The sequence below is a fragment of the Pelodiscus sinensis genome, chromosome 2 (assembly GCF_052426305.1).
Source record: "Pelodiscus sinensis isolate ZL-2025 chromosome 2, ASM5242630v1, whole genome shotgun sequence".
In the NCBI taxonomy this organism is placed as follows: Eukaryota; Metazoa; Chordata; order Testudines; family Trionychidae; genus Pelodiscus; species Pelodiscus sinensis.
This window is the reverse complement of record NC_143053.1, coordinates 251,152,743-251,174,605: the sequence shown is the minus strand read 5'-3', so window position 1 is coordinate 251,174,605 and position 21,863 is coordinate 251,152,743. Positions and strand designations below refer to the sequence as shown.

Genomic DNA, 21,863 nt, shown 5'->3' with positions numbered 1-21,863 from the left:
TCGGAAGAGGGAAATGAAGCCGCGATTAAAATAATCGCGGCTTCATTTAAATTTAAATGGCTGCCCCGATCTGCCGATCAGCTGTTTGTCGGCAGATCGGGGGAGTCTGGACGCGATGCCCCGACAAAGAAGCCTTTCTTCATCGACACAGGTAAGCCTCGTGAAACCAGGTTTACCTGTGTCGATGAAGAAAGGCTTCTTTGTCGGGGCATCGCGTCCAGACTCTCCCGATCTGCCGACAAACAGCTGATCGGCAGATCGGGGCAGCCATTTAAATTTAAATGAAGCCGCGATTATTTTAATCGCGGCTTCATTTCCCTCTTCCGATCTGGCTAATCTACATGCCTCCGTCGACGGAGGCATGGAGTCTGGACACAGCCTATGAGACTGCAGAACAGTATCACTAAAGGAATGATGGAAGGCCCCTTGGCACCAGCCATTTAAAGCTAGACTGCACCCATCCTTCACTTGACCAGGTGAGGAACAAGAGGCAGATCTGACCCATCTCCAATGTCTAAGATTCCACGGTTTGTTTAATACAAACCAACGTAAAGACTCACGCTGACTCTGCAAACCGAGAAAATGCCCAAGATACAAGTTTATAACCCCCAATGTTGGCTAGATTCTGAGCTTATCAAGCTCAAGAGTACCCTTGAAATGCCCCTTCCACGAAACAAGAGCAGTCCAGCAGCTCTGTCCTGCAACCATCTATCCACCTGATTTAACCGAAGGGTCGATCAAAAAGCAAATTTCAGCCAACACCAGAATAGGAAAAATAAGACCAAGGCATGGCCTTCCTATGCTTTATTTAGATGGAAGTCAGGCTAGATGATCGAATAGTCCCTTCTGACTTCCTCTATGAATTATTAGAAAACAGAAATCAGTTCCTGGGTGCCTGGTATTTCTGAAGGGTGAAAGTCACTCCACTGCAGAGGTCCCATGCACCACTTCAGATCCTAACACGACATTTAAATGGGGTGGAGGGCTTGCAAAGGTCACCGACATGGAGAAGAATGTCTTCCTTAGTAAGTCTCTTGCATGGTAACATTTACAGTTCACTAGGTCACACCATCCATACCCATGAACAGAGGATTCCCCCGGGGGCATACAGCACTCAAGAAATCCTGCAACCAGTCCTGGACTTACAACGTACCTTTTAACAAATGATCAGCACGAAAACACTCCCCATTTTTCACATCTTTCACCATGAAGTCAGCAAATTTGTCTACATGGCCTGAGGTCCTGGAACAGAAGAGGTTACTTTAGAACCATATTTTGTCACTCAACGGCCTCAGAGCAGCATGTGAGCCCACCATGAAGACAGCCATGAATCAGATCTCCTCTAAACCAAGCTGCAGGATCAATCTTGCTTCAGTTTACAGACCAACGTTTAGTAGTTCTCATTTAGAAATTGTCTATGGCCAGAAGTATCCTTGAGAAAGGACGGATACTCCCAAATTGATTTCAGGCTCACATGCTGGGCCAGTGATATAGCATGCTCCATGTTCTCTCTTTTGTTTGCTGCATTGTTACCGGAGCAAGGGAAGGATGCATTTGTGAGGGGAACTGGATAAGTCAGGTGACTGGCAAGGGCAAATGGACATTCATTGATGTCGTCAATTTAAGCATGACCCAAGCTGTTACCAGGTGAAAGTCTTTACTACTCGTTGATGGCTCAATGACCCATCTGAAGTGACTTGGTGGTCCCAGGCCAATTCCCAAACCACACTGTAAAAGCCAGGAGGACACTGAGCACCCTGGCTGGTTGTTTTAGCAGAGGTGCTTGGGACAGGAGAGGTACAGAGACTGAACTGCACTCTCACCCTTTGAGGTGTTGCCTCCCAGGGAAGGTTTAAGGCACACTTCAGGAGCTGTGTGAGGCCTATTGCTTTGCTGCTTTCTGTGTTCTACCTGCGCTGTGGATAAACAAAGGACTTCAGTCTCCATGACTGGCACCATTCACTAGCACTACCATCATTCTGTTAATGGATACAGTGGTGGTTTCTGCCATGTTGCCACTTGGAGAGGACACAGCATCCATCTTGGTTCAAGTCCCTGCTCTGCCAGACTTCCTGAGACATGTAAAATGGGGATAAGAATGCTACCTTCGTTCACAGAGGGTTATGAAGAGAAATCTTTTGAAGATTGTAGGGCTATTACTGTAATACAAGCCTTAAATAGTTATCTACTTGAACGGCAGCTTGCGTGAACTACCCAGCCAAGTGCAGCCACTTAGGTAGTCTGGATTGCTACAGGAAAGCAAACTGGACAACTGAGTCTCATATTCCTGTGGTTATTTTTACACAGGTGCTACCAGAAATGAACACACACTGCAGAGAAAAGGGCCCATATTTACTTCAGAACCGGCTCTGGGGTGAGCATGGTGCAGTCTATCTCTAGAATCTGATCCTCCTGTATAAAGTGCTGCCTCCATGCTTGGATAATGTTGTTCTTCAAAGCACATCCGACAGGCCCAAAGTCATACAGGCCACTTACACCTACGAGAGAAGAAAAATAGGGTTTACACAGCTGCTCTGTTTCAACAACCAAAAAAAAAACCCAACAACAATACCACCACCACCCCCTGAAACGTATCAATTATGTTTCAATTTGTTCATGTCAGTCCAAGTTTATTGATTGAACACCTTCGGAGCAGGAGCAGCTTTGTACGAATGAGAGTCAAAACAGGCTCTGAAAGCTTACAATGGGAGGGACTGATCCTGCCAAGCACTGGAAGTGCTCAGCATCTCTAAGAACTGGGCCCTCTGTGAGAAAGTTAATACATTTCAGAACCACAATGCACTGAATGATCCACTTGTGACCTAAACTCAACCAGATTCAGGTATAAGTTCTATAAATATACAAACCACACTTCCTCCTCCAGTGGATTATTCCTGAGGAGTCTGTGGAAGAAATGTATATGAACGCAGGAGCTGAACAGAGAGAAAAGGTGGGCACACGTCTATACTCTGCAGGGAAGCTACACGGTAACAGAATGCATCCGTCATACACCCACCCGTTTATACTTAAAGATGAAGGAGAGTAGCAAATGTGTCACAATGACAGAAAAGGGCAGAAAGGCCTAGACTGTCAGCCACATTGAAAATTTACTTCATGATCAGAGGTGAAATAGGAAAGACCGGCAGCCTAACAGACAATTTCATTCTAATGCAGGACTCTCTACTTTTTCAGACTACTGTACCCTTACCAGAAGTCTGATTTGTCCTGAGCACCCCAAGTTTCACCTCACTTTAAAATGACTTGCTTATAAAAATCAGACAAAAATACAAAAAAGTGTCACAGCACACTGCTACTGGTAAATTGCTGACTCATTTTCACCACATAAACAAGTCATCGTTTCTATGAAATTTTACTTAGCAATTTTACATAGTGTTTTTTTATGTAGCCTGTTGTAGATTAATGTCAAGATACCAAGATGAGTTAATGTACCACTCATCCCATACTCCTTGCCCAGAACCACTGCTCAAATAGGGTATGTCTACACTACAAAGTTAATTAGAACTAACAGACGTTAGTTCGAATTAACTTTCATAGGCGCTACACTAGTGCTCCGCTAGTTCGAACTTAATTTGAACTAGTGGAGCGCTTAGTTCGAACTACGTAAACCTCATTTTAAGAGGACTAAGCCTAGTTCGAACTTACTAGCTCGAATTAAGGGCTCGAATTAAGGGCCACTCTGGCCAACACCAGGGAAACTCTATTGCCCCCCTCCCGGCCCCGGACCCCTTAAAGGGGCACGGGCTGGCTACGGTGCCCGTGCCAGGTGCAAGCCTGCCAGCACCCAGCCAGCAGACCCTGCACCTGGCACGGATCGAGCCAGCCACCCGATGCCCCCCAGCCCTCCCCCTCTTCCCGGGACCAGGCTGGTGGCTCCCGGGAGCTTGCCCAGGACCGCAAGAGGCGGGCACCCGCCTGGTCCAGTGCAGACATCGTGGACCTCGTCCACAACCTCCGCACTAGGCACAGGAAAGCGGCCGTCTAGGGCAGGAGAGCTGCCAGCCTGGCCACCCAGGAGCAGGTTGGCATGAAAATCAAGGTGGTCCACTGAGACCCCCGACCCTGAGCCCTGAGCTTAGAATGGCCATACTGGGTCAGACCAAAGGTCCATCTAGCCCAGTAGCCTGTCTGCCAACAGCGGCCAACCCTAGGGACCCTGGAGGGGATGGACCAAAGACAGTGACCAAGCCATTTGTCTCGTGCCATCCCTCTCCAGCCTTCCACAAACTTTGGGCAGGGACACCACTCCTACCCCCTGGCTAATACCACTCCATGGACCCAACCTCCATCACTTTATCTCACTTCTCTTTAAACTCTGTTCTAGTTCTAGCCTTCACAGCCTCCTGCAGCAAGGAGTTCCACAGGTTGACTCTTTGCTTTGTGAAGAAGAACTTTCTGTTATTAGTTTGAAGCCTGCTACCCATTCCTTTCCTTTGGTGTCCTCTAGTCTTTCTATTATGGGAACTAATGAAGAACTTTTCTTTATGCACCCTCTCCACACCACTCGTGCTTTTATAGACCTCTATCATATCCCCCCTCCATCTCTTCTTTTCAAAGCTGAAAAGTCCCAGTCTCTTTAGCCTCTCTTCATATGGGACCTGTTCCAAACCCCTCATCATTGTAGTTACCCTCCCCTCTCCCACCCTCTCTCTTCCCCTTTCCCACTTCCTTTTCCCAGTCTCCCCCAGTTTTGTTCAATAAAGAGAGATTCTATTTTTGAACACAATTGTCCTTTATTTTGTACATCAGGAAGGGGAAGGAGGTGAGGGAGGAATGGGGTACGAGCCCCCGATGGGGAGGACTGGGCTGGCTCTGCGGGCTTCTGGGGGTGGAACCTCTCTTGCAGCCCCCCCAATTGTCCCCTCTCCCCAGATGGCAGCCTGCGGCAAGTGCAGCCGGTCTGATGGCCGAGTGCTGTGATGTGCCCAGTGTGGGTACTCTGGGCAATCCAAGCCAGAACTGCTTTGCAAGCGGGGCACCCCTGAGAACTGTCTGCCCGGGGTGGGGGTCGGGTCCCTTTAAGCACAGCCCTCGGCTAGCCTGAGACAGCAGCTCCACGCTCTAAGTCCTCCTCTGATGCCCTGCCAGCACTGCTTCCGGCCATCCTTAAGCCCGGTTCAGGGTCCACTCTGTGTGGACATGCTAGTTCGAATTAGCAAAATGCTAATTCGAACTAGTTTTTTAGTCAGGATGCGTTAGTTCAAATTAGCTTAGTTCGAATGAACTAATTCGAACTAAGTTAGTTCAAATTAGCGCTGTAGTGTAGACATAACCAGATGTGAGTCTGTATGGGTATCTGAAAAGACTAGACTCTCACATTTAGCCATTTGCTCAATGCAACTCCCTAACGAGAGTGTCACCGCCGTAATGGGATCAAAAGCACTAGCAGAATCTGGTATTTCAGGGACATTAAAATTAACTTGGCCAGGAAAGTTCTGAGAAAAATTTACAGATATTAGGAAAGAAGGTAATCACCTGGCTTTTAAAAAAAAATCCCCAGCCATCCTATTTCCATTAGTTCTCTGGACAGCTTACTCTCTTGCTGATCTTTTTACATTACAAAAGCATAAGATGGAACTTGAGCATACACATACTTGAAAGAAGGAAAGAAAGGTGACTTTTGAGAAATTTAGATTTGAGGAGACTTCTCCTAAAGCCAACTTTCCAAAAACTCAGTGATGTTTCATAGTATTGTAATCAACAATCACATAGCATGTCAGGTGAACATGGCACTGCACAATCGTGTAGAGAGAGATGCTTTTTAAAGCGACTAGAATTTAAATTGGCTTAAAGCTTGTACCTCCATAAATAGCAAAAGCTTGGTCATAGAAAAACCTCCGCTTCAGAGTGTCCTCCATTTTAGTTCTGTCCACAATATCATCCTTGGGCTGTAAAGCCAGCTCCTGTAAAAAAGGCCGGGAGAACATCAATAATGGTTCCAGTTATTGACAGTCAAATGAACCCTTCCCTCATTCACCATGACCATTCACAATATGATCTTTGTTCAAAAGTAGCTGTCACAGGCACCCAACTCTGATGTCCACCCCCCAGATCGCACATTGGAAGCTATGAGTTCACCTGCTGAGGTAAATGCCCAAATGCAGGATTTAGCCACCAAGTTTGAAAAGTGAGCTCACACATTTGCACAAGCATGTGAGGTTCTGGATACTATGGGGATTTTGATAAAAATTATAATGTGCAACTATATTGTGATCTGTTGAGGTGATGTTTCCTAGTCACCTGCGCAAGAGATGACTACTTCTAAAGCATGCTTCCTTGGAGACACTTTGTATTCTGGGTTAAAGATGTTAACTAGCAGTTAATTGACTAGACGAGTAGTCGATGGAATTTCCATCGACTTCTTGACTAATCGATAGGCACTTCTGCATTCCTCCTTCGAAATGCACAAGAGTGGAGTCTCTTAAACCTTTCAAAGGAGGAATGAGGAACTCCGCGTGCAGCCTGGGATCAGCGGGAAGCCCCGCTGACTCCGAGCTGCGCATGGGTGCCATTTAGGCAGGCAGGAGCCAGTATGCATGAGGAGCTGGCTTTTAAACCAGCTCCTATGGAGCCGCTTTCCCCACTCACCCCCAGTGTACACATGTACTTGCTGAAAATTTCAGAGGGTAGACGTTTACTAAAATAAACACAAAACTGTTGGTCAGAGTCCCCCACTGACCCCCGGCTCCATGCTGCGCTGCCGCTTTGAAATGCCACACTGGAGTTGGGGTCAACTGGGGACTCTCCAGCTAATCCGGGGCTCCAGTGTGGCATTTCTGCAGAGCCTGGGATCAGCTGGGGAGTCCCCAGCTGCCCCTGGGCTCAATGCGCACAGCGCTGGACAGCTGATACTGGAATTAGGTGTGCAGTGCTGCCCCTTTGAAACGCTGAGGCGACGTTCAAAGGGGCAGCCCTGCACAGCTAATTCCAGGATCAGCTGTGCAGCACGTGGAGCCCGGGGTCATCTGGGGATTCCCCAGCTGATCCCGGGCTCCAGTGCGGCATTTCTGCTGAACACAGGATCAGCTGGGGAGTCCCCAGGTTCTGGGGAAATGCCATACTGGAGCCTGGGATCAGCTGGGAGTCCCCAGATGACTCATACCTGTGGTGCCACACAGCTGAGCCCGGGCTCAGCTGTGTGGCACTTCCCCTTTCCATACCCCCCTTCCCTCTATCTGATAGAGGCAGCAAGAGCGGGGGGAGGGAGGGAAATAAACTAGTCAGATAGTCAACTAGTCTATAACATCCCTATTCTGTGTAACAGAATACAAGCTATAGGTACCAGATGTCTAACTGTACCATTTGACTGCAGCATAGGAATATGTTTTATACCATCCTCATGTTATCGGAATTCAAATATCAGAACAGATACATTTGCACATATTACACATATGATTATTGTAGAACAAGAATGATAATTAAAACCAACAGATGAGACTCAGATTGTATGCTGGAGATGTTACTTTTTCCATTAAGTTTTAATATCTATTATCCACACACATTATGACAAAAGATACGCAGAGAGAACACCTACTTTTGATTAAACAAGCATAGGATAATGTCTGTTTACTAGGGATGTAAGCAACTAGTGAAGTCACTACTCGACTAGTCACTTCTCCTTCCCTTTGCTTGAGGCAGCAAGAGAGGGAGGGAGAGAGGGAGGGAGGGAGCAGGAGCCAGTGCTGGGGGGAGCTGTCTCCATGGGGGGGCCAAGGGAGGAAGAGGCACAGTGTGTGTGGGAGGGTGGGGGGGTGGAGGGGATTCGTCCCCCGCTGCAGCTCTGTCTTTTAAATGAAGTAAGAGCCTCCTGGGCAGCTCTTACTACATTTAAAAGGCAAAGCTGCAGCCGGAAGCTAACCCTACTGCGGCTCTGCAGTTTCCCCTCTTATCAACTAATTGAGTAGTCAATGGAAATTCCACTGACTACTCAATTAGCTGATTAAAGTCAATTTATCATCCTTACCATCCACACACCTATTATAGAGTCTAATACCAAGCCCATCACTGCAAGCACCCACTAGGAATGTTAAAATGTGTTTATTTTGGTAAACGTCTAACCTCTGAAATTTTCAGCAAGTACACGTGTACATACTGGAGGTGGCAGGGGAAGCGGCGCCATAGGAGCAGGTTTAAAAGCTAGCTCCTCATGCATACTGGCTCCCGCCTGCCTATTTGCCCTCCATGCTGCTGCCTCTGTATCAGAGGAAGCAGTGTGTGTGGAGGGGGGGGAGGGGAGGGTGCTGCTCCATGGGAGGCAATATGCACAGGGAGCTAGCTTAAAAGTACCAGCTCCTCTATCTCCCCCTCCCCAACCATGCCGGGGGGAGGAGGCAGGAGAAGCAGGCAGAAGCAAGTGCTCACAGTGAGCTAGCTTAAAAGCCGGCTTTCACAGAGCTGCCTCCCCCCCCCCACACAAGTTGCTGCCTGATACAGACTGAGAAGAACAGGGATGGAAGGCTGCATGTAACTGTTGAAGGTTAATCAATGAGCAACCATTTACACTATCACATCCCTAACACCCACCCTACTGACAGTGGGTTTTCCCCCCCTATAAACACATTTTACCAATTAAATCTATGTTTACAAATTATTTATTTTTTGTTTGTTTCCAAAACAACTATATAAAATGAAATAGGGTACTGTGGAAAGGTTAAACTAAAGTCTTTACTGTAAATGTTCTTTGGCTTATGTCATTAACCTAAAAAATTATGTCCCATATTTTCACACTTGGGTGCTTGGAGATCAGTGCCTAAATCCACATTTAAGCACAAACAAAAGGACTGATTTTCAGAGATGTGAAAGCATCTGCAACTCTCATTAGCTTAAAGTAAATCTGCCTGATATGTTTAGTAACAGCTTTTTTAAAACTCATTGACAGTGCCAAAACAATAGCTTTAATGCACAGTTTGAGAAACTGAGGAAGACGATAAATACACTCTGTAATGAACACAGACATTGCAAAACTGTCAGGACCTCTTAGTAGGAGAAACAAATTTCTGGTGGGGGGAAAGAGGCAAATGAGAGAGGCCAGATACCAAAAGGAGAAAATAATCAATACTTCAAGAGGGACCCAAATAACAGCAGATTCTAGTAGGGACATAAAATCCTGTTGAATTGGTTAACGGGTTAAATGTTATGTTTAACTCTTTAACCAATTAAACGAGTGCGCAAGGGGGGCTCCTCCAGGCCCCACTGGTTAACTGTAACTGGGAAGCCTCACCCATTAAGGTTGAGGCTTGCTGGTTACCATTCTCATCCCTAGATTCCAGGCCCCAACCACCAATGCATATTGAGCCATTTAAACAGCAGGGTTAGCTCCCGGGCAGGGAGTTAGCCCTGCTGGGGCTCCCCAGCTTATCGACTAATCAACTAGTCGATGGAAAACACATCGACTGGTCAATTAGTTTATTAAACTAAATTTAACATCCCTACTGCATTCCACTCAAATTGTCACTGATGAACATGCACCTGCTAGAAGCTTTGCCAAACAGGAATGACAATAATCAACCCTCGTTCCGACCAGGACGTGTGCTGGTACTGCAAGGTCATCCTGGAACATAGATGAATACAGCCCACACAAATTGTGTAACTGACAAAGAAGCTTCTGCATCGCATCCTACACATGCCTTTCCCGGGGAAAAGGAGTGGCTGAAAGGGGTGCCAAGACGCCTAAACTGACTCACTGCCTCTCTCCTTTGCCAGAATTACAAGACATAACCAAAAAAGAGATTTAAAAAATTAGTCACTGTAACTGAGACTAGAAGCCACGATCTGCTCATGGGTAAAGCGTGGTTTCACTCTTAAAAGTGACTCATTCTTACACGGTCTGCTTCCTTGCAGATCTCCAGTCATAGCTGCTGACTTGAGACAAATAACTTCTAAATAACTCAATTAATTCTTCAAAGCAAGCCAGAGTGAGGTTTTATTCTGGTGCTCTAATTATTAGCTGAGTTACAAGTACAGGAGTGGCTTCTGCCCTAGATTTACACACACTCCTGAAGACAATAAGGTTGTATCTAATAACATAATTTCCCTATTTTTTTAAACCTGTAGTGAAACACAAGCTTGACAATACCCAGAATCTGCTCTTAAAGCTCAAGGTGAGTTTGCAGAACTGGCTATTGGAGGGAGGGGAATTTATTTTTGCTCATATATTGAGCAAATTTGATCCATAAATGAAGACAAAAAAATCTGGAGCCCCACATGTCATTTGTAGAGCTCTTTTCCGGGACAGAACTGTATCTTAAAAATGGACAACTGAAATTTGGCCTTCAATTTGAAAAAAATTAAGGAAATTGGGAATACTTTTTTAAAAAATGTGTTAAGCTACCATGAACAGAATTGTTTTCAAATCAAAATGTCCCCTACCAAGTTTGTAACTCAAACATTGTGTAAAATATATGGAAGTGAAACAGATCTAAAGTGACTATACAGGGTTTTCATTTTCCTAGCTGACAGAAATGCAAAGAGGAAATAAAAAATAGAGACATGCATATTGGGTTTTTAAAATTCCTTCACTTTTGATAATCTAAGCTGTTTTCAGCAATGTAGGAAAGAAATATTTTTTTTTTATACAGTAATGTGATTAGTAAATTGACTGCAAGTTATAAAACAACTCTATTGGCTGGAAAGGAGTCATGAGCATGCAGCAGAAGACATCCAAACAGACAATGGTGAAGGGCTCTTGAATATCTGAGGTGCAAACAGCAAGGAAGGAAAGAGAAAGCGAGGAAAGCCAAAGAAGAATTGGCAGAAGACAGCGACAGAAGATATTGAATGCACTGGTATCACATGGAAAGTAGTAGCACGACTAGGAAGCAACCATAATCAGTGGAAGAACTGGACTGCATGTGTCAGCTACACAATAGGAACTAAGGTAAGAAAAGTTATCAAGTGGCCTTTATAATTAGTTTTGCTATCCAGGCCACTGAACTCATCATTTTATAATTAAAAGGTGAGAGATGACATTGTCCCATGCGGATACAACAACAAGATGAAGCCGTGTTAAAAAAAGTAGATTGCAACGTAGCATGTACTGGTCAAGATAATCTATCATAAACACAGAGAGGGAAAGTGGGTGAGGTAATCTCTCACTCTTCTGTTGGTGGGTAAGCTCCTCCTCTTTGCATTTAAAACAAGTAGCCCTGTGGCACTTTAAAGACTAGCAATTTTATGATGGCATAAGCTTTCATGACTTGCAACTCCCTTCATCAGTTGCATGGAGTAAGGATATAAAGAGTCATTTAAAAACGTAACTGTGTAACCACTAAAAATCCTGAAGGCTCCACTCCTGGAGAGCCAGTATGGAACCTGCAGCAGAGGGACTGGGCCAGGCCTGCCACAGCGGACAGGGACTTGTTCTGGCCATCCAGCTGGAGCAGCCCCTGCCTGTGGCAGGAAGGCTGAGTGCACCACAGACTAGAGCTGCTCCAGTGGGACCCATGGGCCTGGAGCAGGGCCTTTCCCAGGACAGGTGGAGAACTGCTCCAGACACTACCAGCTTACTGCTTACCCCATTCACCATTTACATCCCTGGCATGAAGAAGTGAAAGAAAAAGAAACAAGACAGTAGGGATGCACAGATCAGAGTGTTACATCAGAGCTAATTCAGTCAGGGTGGATATGGATAAAAAGATGAGAATACCTAAAGAGGAAAATTAATTGTTGCAATGAGAGCCACTCCCAGTCTCTAGTCAGACCCATTCTGATAATGTCAAATTTGCATTTGAATTCCAGATTCAGCAGTTTCCAGTTGCATCCTGTTTTTGAAGATTTTTGGCTTGAGGATGGCAACTTTTAAGTCTGTTACTGCGTGTCAAGGGAAGTTAAAATGCTCTCCCACTGGTTTTCATAGGATACCATTCTTGATGTCCCATTTGTTTTCATTTATTCTGTTCTTTGACTCTAGACCACAGATTCAAGTCTGAGACTCACCTTGGCTTCTAGGATCCTCTTCCGAGTCTTGAGCTCTGCTACGGCTTTGTCTAGATCCACCTGGGGAGCCTTCTCTTCTTTCAGCTTTCTTACCAGTTCCCCCTGAAGAACAACACAGAAGAATTGGAGATGTGGATTCCATTCTGAAAGGCACTTGAGAAGGACATTCTGCTTTCAAGGCTGCCTGAGAGTTTCTACAACCACATGCAAACTAGCCATGGTACTGGAGGTGGGGGAACACTCTGAGATTGGAAAGTGAGCATCAGCAAAGTTTGATAGCATTACAGAATCTCAGAAGTAACTGTTTCCCACTCCCACTCGCCAATTATTTGTATCTCAGTATGTGAAAACACCTCCCTTAAAAAAAAAAGTCCAGGTGAATGGGCACAAGCACTCTTATGGTTGTTCAATATTCTCTGACATTCATGGAAAAGAGATCCGTGCTTTTTTAGGACAGTAGGCTATCAAAGCAGTGGAGGAAACAAACAACTTTATGAGAGAGCAAAATATGACAGGGCCTTGGAACCTGGCTGACTACCAGCAGCTTGCAAGAATTCTAGAAAGGTTTCCCTATCCCACATAGGGATGCGAATGGTTAACCAGTTAACCGGTAAAGGATTACCCTTACTGGGTGATGCTTACCAGTTATGATTAACTGGTAGTAACTGGAGCAGCTCCCCACTCGCTGTGGACAGAGGATGGCTCCAGCCCGCTGGGGCCCATTGCAGGTGGGAGTGCTCCTGCCTGGCTGGAGCAGCCCCTCCCCCCACCACTCCTGTTTAAGTAGTTAGCGGTTAAACATAACATTTAACCAGTTACCTGACTAAACAGGATTTTACATCCCTAACCCCACAGGTCAGGGTTCCTCACCCCCATGATCCACAAAATGTGACAGGCAAACAACCATGTGGAATTTTTAATCGCTACATACACATAATTAGAGATGTAAAAAAAGCTTTAAAAACAGTAACCGTGTGACAGTTTAAAATCCTAGTGGTTACACAGTTGACCATTTTGGGGGATGTACGGCCATGTGGGACTAGGGAGGGAAAGAAGGTGGAGGGGTGGACCTGCGATCTTGGGGAGCTGGATGCCCGATGCTCTGGGTTCTGCAGTAAAGCCAACAGGCTCCCGGGCAGAAACTGCTGCACCACACTGTGGGCTCTGTAGTATAAGGCTTATACTGCAGAGTGCAAGGTGGCAGCCGGCTCACCAAGACGGGGGCTGGCAGCCAGAGCACTCCAGAAGCCAACTTGCTCATAGTATCGTGTAAGGTCCTGGCGTATTCTGACACCCAGCTGCCAGCCCCGCTCCCGAGGAGCAGGCTGCCACCAGTTTATACAGCAGAGCATGTAGTAAGAGGTGGCACATACCTTCAGGGCAGAGTTTAACTGCTAACAGAAACCGTTTAACTGATAAGCATCAGTTTACCAGTTAAATTCTTACCAGTTAAGTCCTTAGCTATCATATGATTTTATAAATACTTTCTGGGACTAGATCAACATTTCGGAGCCTATTTAGCATAGCCCCGCCATGTGGACACTGCCAACATCAACAGAAGTTTTTCTACCAGTGTAGAAACACCATCTCCAGGAACAACTTTAGCTACACTGGCAGAAGCACTCTTCTGCTGGAATGGCTACACTTACACAAAGTTTTGTTGGCATAATTGTATTGATCAAGGTGTGTGTTTTTTCATGCCCCAAGCCAACGTAGCTGCATCAGCATAAACCATAAGCAGTGGCTATAGATAATTTAGTTCTGCTTCTTGCCTGCACTGGCTTTAAGTGAATGGACAGTTTTTCCCTCTTTTCCCTCAAAGGGAGCTATCTACATTTCTTGAATTATTGAGGGAGGACTATGGAGAGGCAAAGGACAGCTCTAGATGGGAAGCATGTGTAAAAACAGTAAGTTCCCATTTAATGCAACTAGTTTAGCATCTTTCCTGTATCTAACTTCTGCTCTTTCATTTATGAAAATGTGAAATTGATTTTCTTCTATGCTGTCAGCTTTGTTTACATTAATCTGCAAGATTTTGTTTTTCCCACATGATGCTCAGCCCTAGTGAAATCACTGTACACAGGCAATGAGACAGGAAACACAGGCTGGAACTGGGTTCTCATCCCTCCAATTGGGGAAAGAGAGGGTTGACGTTATAACAGGAGAGAACTGACAGTAAGTGAATTAAATAAAAAGGAAACAAAAAATGTGAAAGGCCAATCTAATAAATTTAACATGTCAGCTACTATAATCCAGTGGATAAAGAAAGTTGGCAACCTCACTAGACTGTTTCCTTTGTGGTAACCAGAGTAATCAAAATGTGAAAATTTCACTCCAAGGCTGATGGGTTGAACTGCAATTCCAGGCTAACGTGGCAGAGGGAGGGATCTGAATGAGGGGGAAAAAAGTAGTAATCCAAACCCTTCTTTTCTGAGTTAGGGGGTCTGCAATGAAACAAAGACAAAGAGTGTCCAAGGAATTACTGCAGACTCAAAAGAGTTCATCACACGCCTTTCAATTCCTCAACAAAAAATAGTGGTATGCAGCAGCTCTTTGTCCAGAATGAAAAGGAAAAAAAGTCTAAGACTTGGAGACAGAGGGAAGGGGGGAAAAAATGAAACAAACAATTATGCTTGCTGACTGGACACAATTTAATTAAAGACATGAGCCCAGCCCAGAGGAGGAGGAGCACACAGCACCATTTGATGTGGCAGATTTTGCTGCAGCTTTGTCCCACACAACAGTGAAAGGGATCCACCCCTGGATCACAACAGCTTATTGCATCAGGCACTGCTGCAGGAAGAAACACCGGCTTGGTCGCGTGGGTACAATCTCTCTCTCCTCTCTAGGTCAAGGCTTCCGCAGGGTTAATAAAACCACATCTAACCTCTTTTTGGATTGGACGAGAGCATCTACCTTCCTTATTCGGTTTTCTATTGCAAAGACACCTTGAACGTCCTCCTTTTACTATTACCACAGCACATCACACTGTGGAAGACTCCCCTGCATCATTTGCTCTCCCAAACCTCTTTCTTACACCCCATACTCCTGTCCCAACCCCAAAAGCATGGGGAAAGAAGCATTCACTATTCCTGTTCTAAAAGGCAGATGGCAACTCCCAAATTACTGGAATGAAAAAAGGTGAGTCATCCGGGTTTAGCTATTATAATTGCACTTACTCGGAGATTCCCCACCAAGGACACTCAGTTTGCTATGCAATGACTCATAACAAAAATTCACTGAAGTAGTGGTGTAAGTAAAACACAAAACCAGATCCATGAAAATAACGGAAATATGTGAGGGGCAACACACATACATAGCCCAAGCAATATAGAGGGAACATACACACATAGGTGAAACTAAACAAGCAACTAACTACGCAAAATTAGCTAGAAGACATTCAGGGCAACCCATGCACATATAGATCTAGATCAAGCTAGGAAAAGGTGAGAGGGATATGCAGAGGTAGACATGAGAATAGGCTGTAAAATCTTATGTAATATATTAACTGGTTAAACTACAGGTTTAACTTGTTAATCGCCTGCATCACCGTGGGCACGGTCAGGCTGGAGCACTGTGGCATGGGGCTCCTCCAGCCCAGCTGGGCTGGAGTGCCCCTTGCCCCACAGCATGATGCAGTGGGCACAGCCAGACTGGAGCATCTCCTCGCCCACAATGTGCTGCAGGCTTCTCTGGCCAGGCCCACATACTGGTTAACCTGGTAAGCATGTCGGTAAGACAATGCATACCACGTAACCGGTTAAATTTTGCATCCCTACATGAGACGGGTGCAGAGATATAACAAATCCAGCTATGTAAGAAGAAGGGGAATATACAGACTTCTCTAGGAGAGAGAGAAAACTCAGGCATAGATAGCTCTAACAGGCAAAGACAAGCACAGTGGTACAGTTCCAGTTTTGTAACAGGAAATACATGCACCTATCCCGATAGATGCAATAAAAGGCAGGAGAGATAAGAGTGATTCTTGGTGAAAATGGAACAACTGCTCTAGGGCAGGGGAGACCACACAGAAAGCCACCCCTGACGACAGGGAAGGGAGCCTCTATGGGGAGAGACATCTCACAGCACTGTGGGGGAGAACACCTCCTATAGATCTAGCTCAGAGAGAACAGGTTCCATTGGGCAACGAACAGAGGCAGAACGAGTCTGCAGGGGAAATGCCACCTGCAGAACAACAGAGGCCAATGGGGGAGGCACTCCCCATGCGGAGCTACCCCCTAGGGCAGAGAGGAGGCCGCACACCCCGCTCCAGAGGAGAGGACCCCCCCCATAGGACCCAGCCCCACAGAGCCCCGCTCCAGAGGGGAGACCCCCCCACACACAGAGCCCCGCTCCAGAGGGGAGACCCCCCCCATAGGACCCAGCCCCACAGAGCCCCGCTCCAGAGGGGAGACCCCTCCCCATAGGACCCAGCCCCACAGAGTCCCGCTCCAGAGGGGAGACCCCTCCCCATAGGTCCCAGCCCCACAGAGTCCCGCTCCAGAGGGGAGACCCCTCCCCATAGGTCCCAGCCCCACAGAGCCCCGCTCCAGAGGGGAGACCCCTCCCCATAGGACCCAGCCCCACAGAGTCCCGCTCCAGAGGGGAGACCCCCCCCCCATAGGACCCAGCCCCACAGAGCCCCGCTCCAGAGGCGAGACCCCCTCCCCATAGGACCCAGCCCCACAGAGCCCCGCTCCGCCGGGCAGACCCGCGTCCCCCCCGTAGGACCCAGCCCCACAGAGCCCCGCTCCAGAGAGGAGACCCCCCCCATAGGACCCAGCCCCACAGAGCCCCGCTCCAGAGAGGAGACCCCCCCCATAGGACCCAGCCCCACAGAGCCCCGCTCCAGAGAGGAGACCCCCCCCCATAGGACCCAGCCCCACAGAGCCCCGCTCCAGAGGGGAGACCCCCCCCATAGGTCCCAGCCCCACAGAGCCCCGCTCCAGAGGGGAGACCCCTCCCCATAGGACCCAGCCCCACAGAGCCCCGCTCCAGAGGGGAGACCCCCCCCATAGGTCCCAGCCCCACAGAGCCCCGCTCCAGAGGGGAGACCCCTCCCCATAGGTCCCAGCCCCACAGAGCCCCGCTCCAGAGAGGAGACCCCCCCCCATAGGACCCAGCCCCACAGAGCCCCGCTCCAGAGGGGAGACCCCCCCCATAGGTCCCAGCCCCACAGAGCCCCGCTCCAGAGGGGAGACCCCTCCCCATAGGTCCCAGCCCCACAGAGCCCCGCTCCAGAGAGGAGACCCCCCCCCATAGGACCCAGCCCCACAGAGCCCCGCTCCAGAGGGGAGACCCCCCCCATAGGTCCCAGCCCCACAGAGCCCCGCTCCAGAGGGGAGACCCCCCCCCCATAGGTCCCAGCCCCACAGAGCCCCGCTCCAGAGAGGAGACCCCCCCCCATAGGACCCAGCCCCACAGAGCCCCGCTCCAGAGGGGAGACCCCCCCCATAGGTCCCAGCCCCACAGAGCCCCGCTCCAGAGGGGAGACCCCCCCATAGGACCCAGCCCCACAGAGCCCCGCTCCGCCGGGCAGACCCGCGTCCCCCCCGTAGGACCCAGCCCCCGCTGGGTACCTGCTGGCGGACCGCCTGGCGGAGCGGCTGGAGCAGCGCCTCGGCGGCGGGTCGGTCCATGCCGGCGGCGCGGCGCGGGGCGGCGGGCGGGCGCGGCGGCAGCAGCGCGGGGAGGAGGCGGCGGCGCAGCGGCGGCGGCAGCAGGGCGCTAAGGGGCGGCATGGAGCGGCGCGCGGCGCGGCCCGCCCCGGCGCATGATGAAATCCCGGCCGCCAGGCGCACGCAGCCCCCGCCGCCGCGCGGCACTTTCCGCACGGCCGCCGCCCGCGCGCCGCAGATTCGGCACCGCCCGCCCCGCGCCGCGCCCCGGCCGCCCGCCAGGGGGCGCCAAAGGACAGCCCAGGGGCTGGCGTGTCCGCGCCCCGCAACAGGGTCCGAGCCCGGGGGTGCCCGCGCCCCGCGACAGGGTCCGAGCCCGGGGGTACCCATGCCCCGCAACAGGGTCCGAGCCCGGGGGTGCCCATGCCCCGCAACAGGGTCCGAGCCCGGGGGTGCCCGCGCCCCGCAACAGGGTCCGAGCCCGGGGGTGCCCGCGCCCCGCAACGGGGTCCGAGCCTGGGGGTACCCATGCCCCGCAACGGGGTCCGAGCCCGGGGGTGTCCGCGCCCCACATTGGGGTCCGAGCCCGGGGGTGCCCGCGCCCCGCAACAGGGTCCGAGCCCGGGGTGCCCGCGCCCCGCAACAGGGTCCGAGCCCGGGGGTGCCCATGCCCCGCAACAGGGTCCGAGCCCGGGGGTGCCCGCGCCCCGCAACAGGGTCCGAGCCTGGGGGTACCCATGCCCCGCAACAGGGTCCGAGCCCGGGGGTGTCTGCGCCCCACAATGGGGTCCGAGCCCGGGGGTGCCCGTGCCCCGTGTCGGGGTCCGAGCCCAGGGGTGTCTGTGCCCCGCATCGGGGGCTGAGCCCGGGGGTGTCTCTGCCCCACATCGAGGTACGAGCCCGGGGGTGTCTGTGCCCCACATCGAGGTCCAAGCCCGGGGGTGTCTGTGACCCCCAACCGGGTGTGAGACTGGGGGTGCCTCTGCCCTGCAACAGGGCTGCAGTCTAGGGGTGCTTGTGCCCTGCAATGGAGTCCGAGCTTGGGATTCCTGTGTTGCCCCAGGATCTGACATGTCTGTGCCCCCTGAAACACGCTGCCTTTGAGAAAGAAGCATGGATTTGTGAGCAAGGCAGTGGCCTGGGATTCAGAACGTGTGTGTCCTTTTCCAAGTCCCTTGCTACCTCTGTGACCTTGGGCAAGGCACTTACTCTCTCCAGCTCTGACCGTTTTAAAGCACTCATCCCAAAGTCCCTTCCTAGTCAGGACAGCACTTACAGCACATACTTAAAGTTAAACCTCAATTTGATGCCACTAAGTCTCAATTTCCCTACTTGTACAATGGGGGATAATGTCACTTTTTTGTCTTGTCTCTTTCGACTATGCGCCTTTTGGAGCATAGACTCCCTCCTGGTATTTGCATATACAATGCCCTGATCTCATTGGGGCCCTCTACTTGTTAGTGTAGTAATATTATAATAAGAACCTGCATTGCAGCTAAAGAGCGTACAAACGTGTAACATAAATAGAGGCCTTGGTTGCATTGAATGTTTTAACACTGTACAAATGTTTTAATGCACTAAAGTGACTGGTCTTAACATTTAACACAGAACCAGCTTGCTAGGCAGCTCTAAGAGTGTTGATTCATAGCGTCAATCCTGCCCAGTTTGACATCACCCTTTCTGTGCCTGATGGCTATTGGAGAAAATCACGGAAGTGTTAAAGACTAAAGGGAACCTGCTATGTTTTTCAATCTGTTAGAGTATTTGAGCTCAAGTAGCTTTGTCACTTTTAAAATTTATTATGTTTTGCTTTTCATTGATTCCTGGCCCTTCCTGAAATATCAACCAGCTGTTTAACCCCATCTTGGAAAGCATTCCCCTGGGAAATTGCTGCATTATGGCTCATACAAAAGCATCTTTTAGAAATCATCTTAACACCCCATCACATATAAATGGAGACTCTGATCCCACAACCCTTGCAAATGTGAAGAGCCCTTAATTGAATGGGTCTATTTGTGTGAGTAATGACCACTCAGATGTATGCTTATTTCATAGAGCTGAAAGGGACCTTGAGAGGTCAAGTCAAGTCCCTTGCCCTCATAGCAGGACCACATACTGTCCCTGACAGATTTGCCCCAGATCTCTAAATGGCTCCTTCAAGGATTGAGTTCACAACCCTGGGTATAGCAGGCCAATGCTCAAACCACTGAGCTATCCTTCCCCCCAAAGTGGAAAAAGGCCTGAATAGGACCAAGCCTTAAATGGGCACAATGTTCAAAATGGGACTGCAATGCTATTGTGCAGGCTGCTTTGAGTTATTTTAAGCGGTTGCTAGGGTGTTTAAAAGAATGACTGCTTCATTACAAATATGGCAGTGCGTTTTGTGCAGATGTGAGGTGCTACGTTAGCCGTCCTTAGAAACAAGTCCTTTGTTAAGGGAAACCCCTCACCCCCAAGAATCTGTTAAACAAAATCTGAGGCTGAATCAGGTTTACAGGGACAGAGTTAAGGTGGATTTTGGAATATGCTTCAGAGGGGAAACTGTGTTAGTCTGTAACTGAAAAAACTTTAAAAACAGCAAGGAGTCCTGCAGCACCAAGAGACTAACAAAAATGTAGATGGTATCATGAGCTTTTGTGGGCACAGCCCACTTCAGACTACTTGGGGATTTTTGTTTGTTTGTTTGGGTTTTTTTTTTAATATGCTGTTTGTTACCATACACCTGTCCATTTATTTAAGAGTGAACATGAACTTTGCTATAAGTGTACTGGAATATTCATCTGCTTTCCCTGAACTGTTGTATGTAGCTGTGTTGTAGCCACGTCCTTTCCAAGATATTAGAGAGACAAGGTGGGTGAGGGAATATTATTTGCTGAACCAACTTTTGGTGAGAGAGACAAACTTTTGAGTTATACAATGCTCTTCTTCAGGTCTCAGAAAGGACCTGAGTGTCCCAGCTAAATACAAGATCAAACAGATAGCTGTGCAGAAGTACAGGCAGTCCCCGGGTTACGTACAAGATAGGGACTGTAGGTTTGTTCTTAAGTTGAATTTGTATGTAAGTCGGAACTGGCTTCCAGATTCAGCCGCTGCTGAAACTGACCAGCGGCTGACTACAGGAAGCCCGAGGCAGAGTTGTTCTGCCCTGGGCTGCCTGGAATCAGCCACTGATCAGTTTCAACAGCAGCTGAATCTGGACGCCTAGGACAGAGCAGCTGGGGCGCTGCCGGGTAGGTAGGTCCCCGCAGGGGCGGCGCTGCGGGGACCAACCGGGCAGCACCCCAGCTGCTCTGCCCCAGGTGTCCCCAAGTCAGCCACTGCTGAAACTGATCAGCGGCTGATTCCAGGATGCCCAGGGCAGAGCAACTCTGCCTCGGGCTTCCTGTAGTCAGCCGCTGATCAGATTAAGCAGCGGCTGACTTGGGGACACCTGGGGAAGAGCAGCTGGGGTGCTGCCTGGTTGGTCCAGTAGCGCCGAGGAGCGGCGCTGCAGGACCAACCCAGCAGCCCCAGCTGCTCTACCCCAGGCGAGAAAAGCCTGGTCTGCGGGGGGCGCACTAGCTGCGCCCCCCAGCAGACCAGGGAAACCCGGACGGCGGGACCGCCCGCATCCTCCCCAGCTTTGCTCCGTATCTCCCTGGTCTGCTGGGGGGTCTCCAGGAAGACGAGGAGCAAAGCCGCGGAGAGGCTCGGGCAGCGGGGCAGCCCAGGTGCTTCTGGGCTGTCCCGCTGCCGGCTTCTGCCGAGGCTTTGCAAAGCCACGGAGGGGCTCAGGCAGCCGGGCAGCCCAGGCGCACTTGGGCTGTCCCACTGCCGGCTTCCCCCGAGGCTTTGCAAAGCCGCGGAGGGGCTCGGGAAGCCGGGCAGCCCAGGCGCGCCTGGGCTGTCCCACTGCCGGCTTCCCCCGAGGCTTTGCAAAGCCGCAGAGGGGCTGGGGCAGCGGGGCAGCTTTGCAAAGCCTCAGGGGAAGCCGGCAGCGGCTTTGCTCCGCGTCTTCCTGGTCTGCAGACCAGGGAGACGCGGAGCAGCTTTTCTCGCCCCGGAGTACACGGGTGGCGGGACCGCGAGGTCCCACAGTCCGTGTCCTCCGGGGCGAGAAAAGCCCCGTTCGTAACTGCGGATCCGACATAAGTCGGGGACTGCCTGTAGTTTACACATTTTAGGGATCATTCAAGGTGAAGTGCCCTGTTATCTCCTTACCCAGTGGTCACCAATCTTTTTGAGCACAAGATCACTTTTTGAATTTCAGTGCAATCCAAGATCTACCTCAAATATAAATACCCTTGCCCCACC

General features: G+C 49.6%; 1 protein-coding gene across 1 annotated transcript in view; it reads right to left on the bottom strand.

Annotated features, from left to right (window-relative positions):
* GARS1 (glycyl-tRNA synthetase 1) overlaps positions 1 to 17,731 on the bottom strand; it is a 41,781-nt gene extending 24,050 nt beyond the window's left edge. Inside the window, exons 1-5 of the mRNA XM_075922871.2 lie at positions 17,532 to 17,731; positions 11,953 to 12,054; positions 5,819 to 5,921; positions 2,357 to 2,498; positions 1,154 to 1,242 (exon numbers count right to left, since the gene is read on the bottom strand). Of these exons, the coding sequence (XP_075778986.2) occupies positions 1,154 to 1,242; positions 2,357 to 2,498; positions 5,819 to 5,921; positions 11,953 to 12,054; positions 17,532 to 17,693 (598 nt within the window). The 5' untranslated portion in view covers positions 17,694 to 17,731. The remainder of the gene's footprint in view (positions 1 to 1,153; positions 1,243 to 2,356; positions 2,499 to 5,818; positions 5,922 to 11,952; positions 12,055 to 17,531) is intronic.
* Positions 17,732 to 21,863: the final 4,132 nt, after the last annotated feature.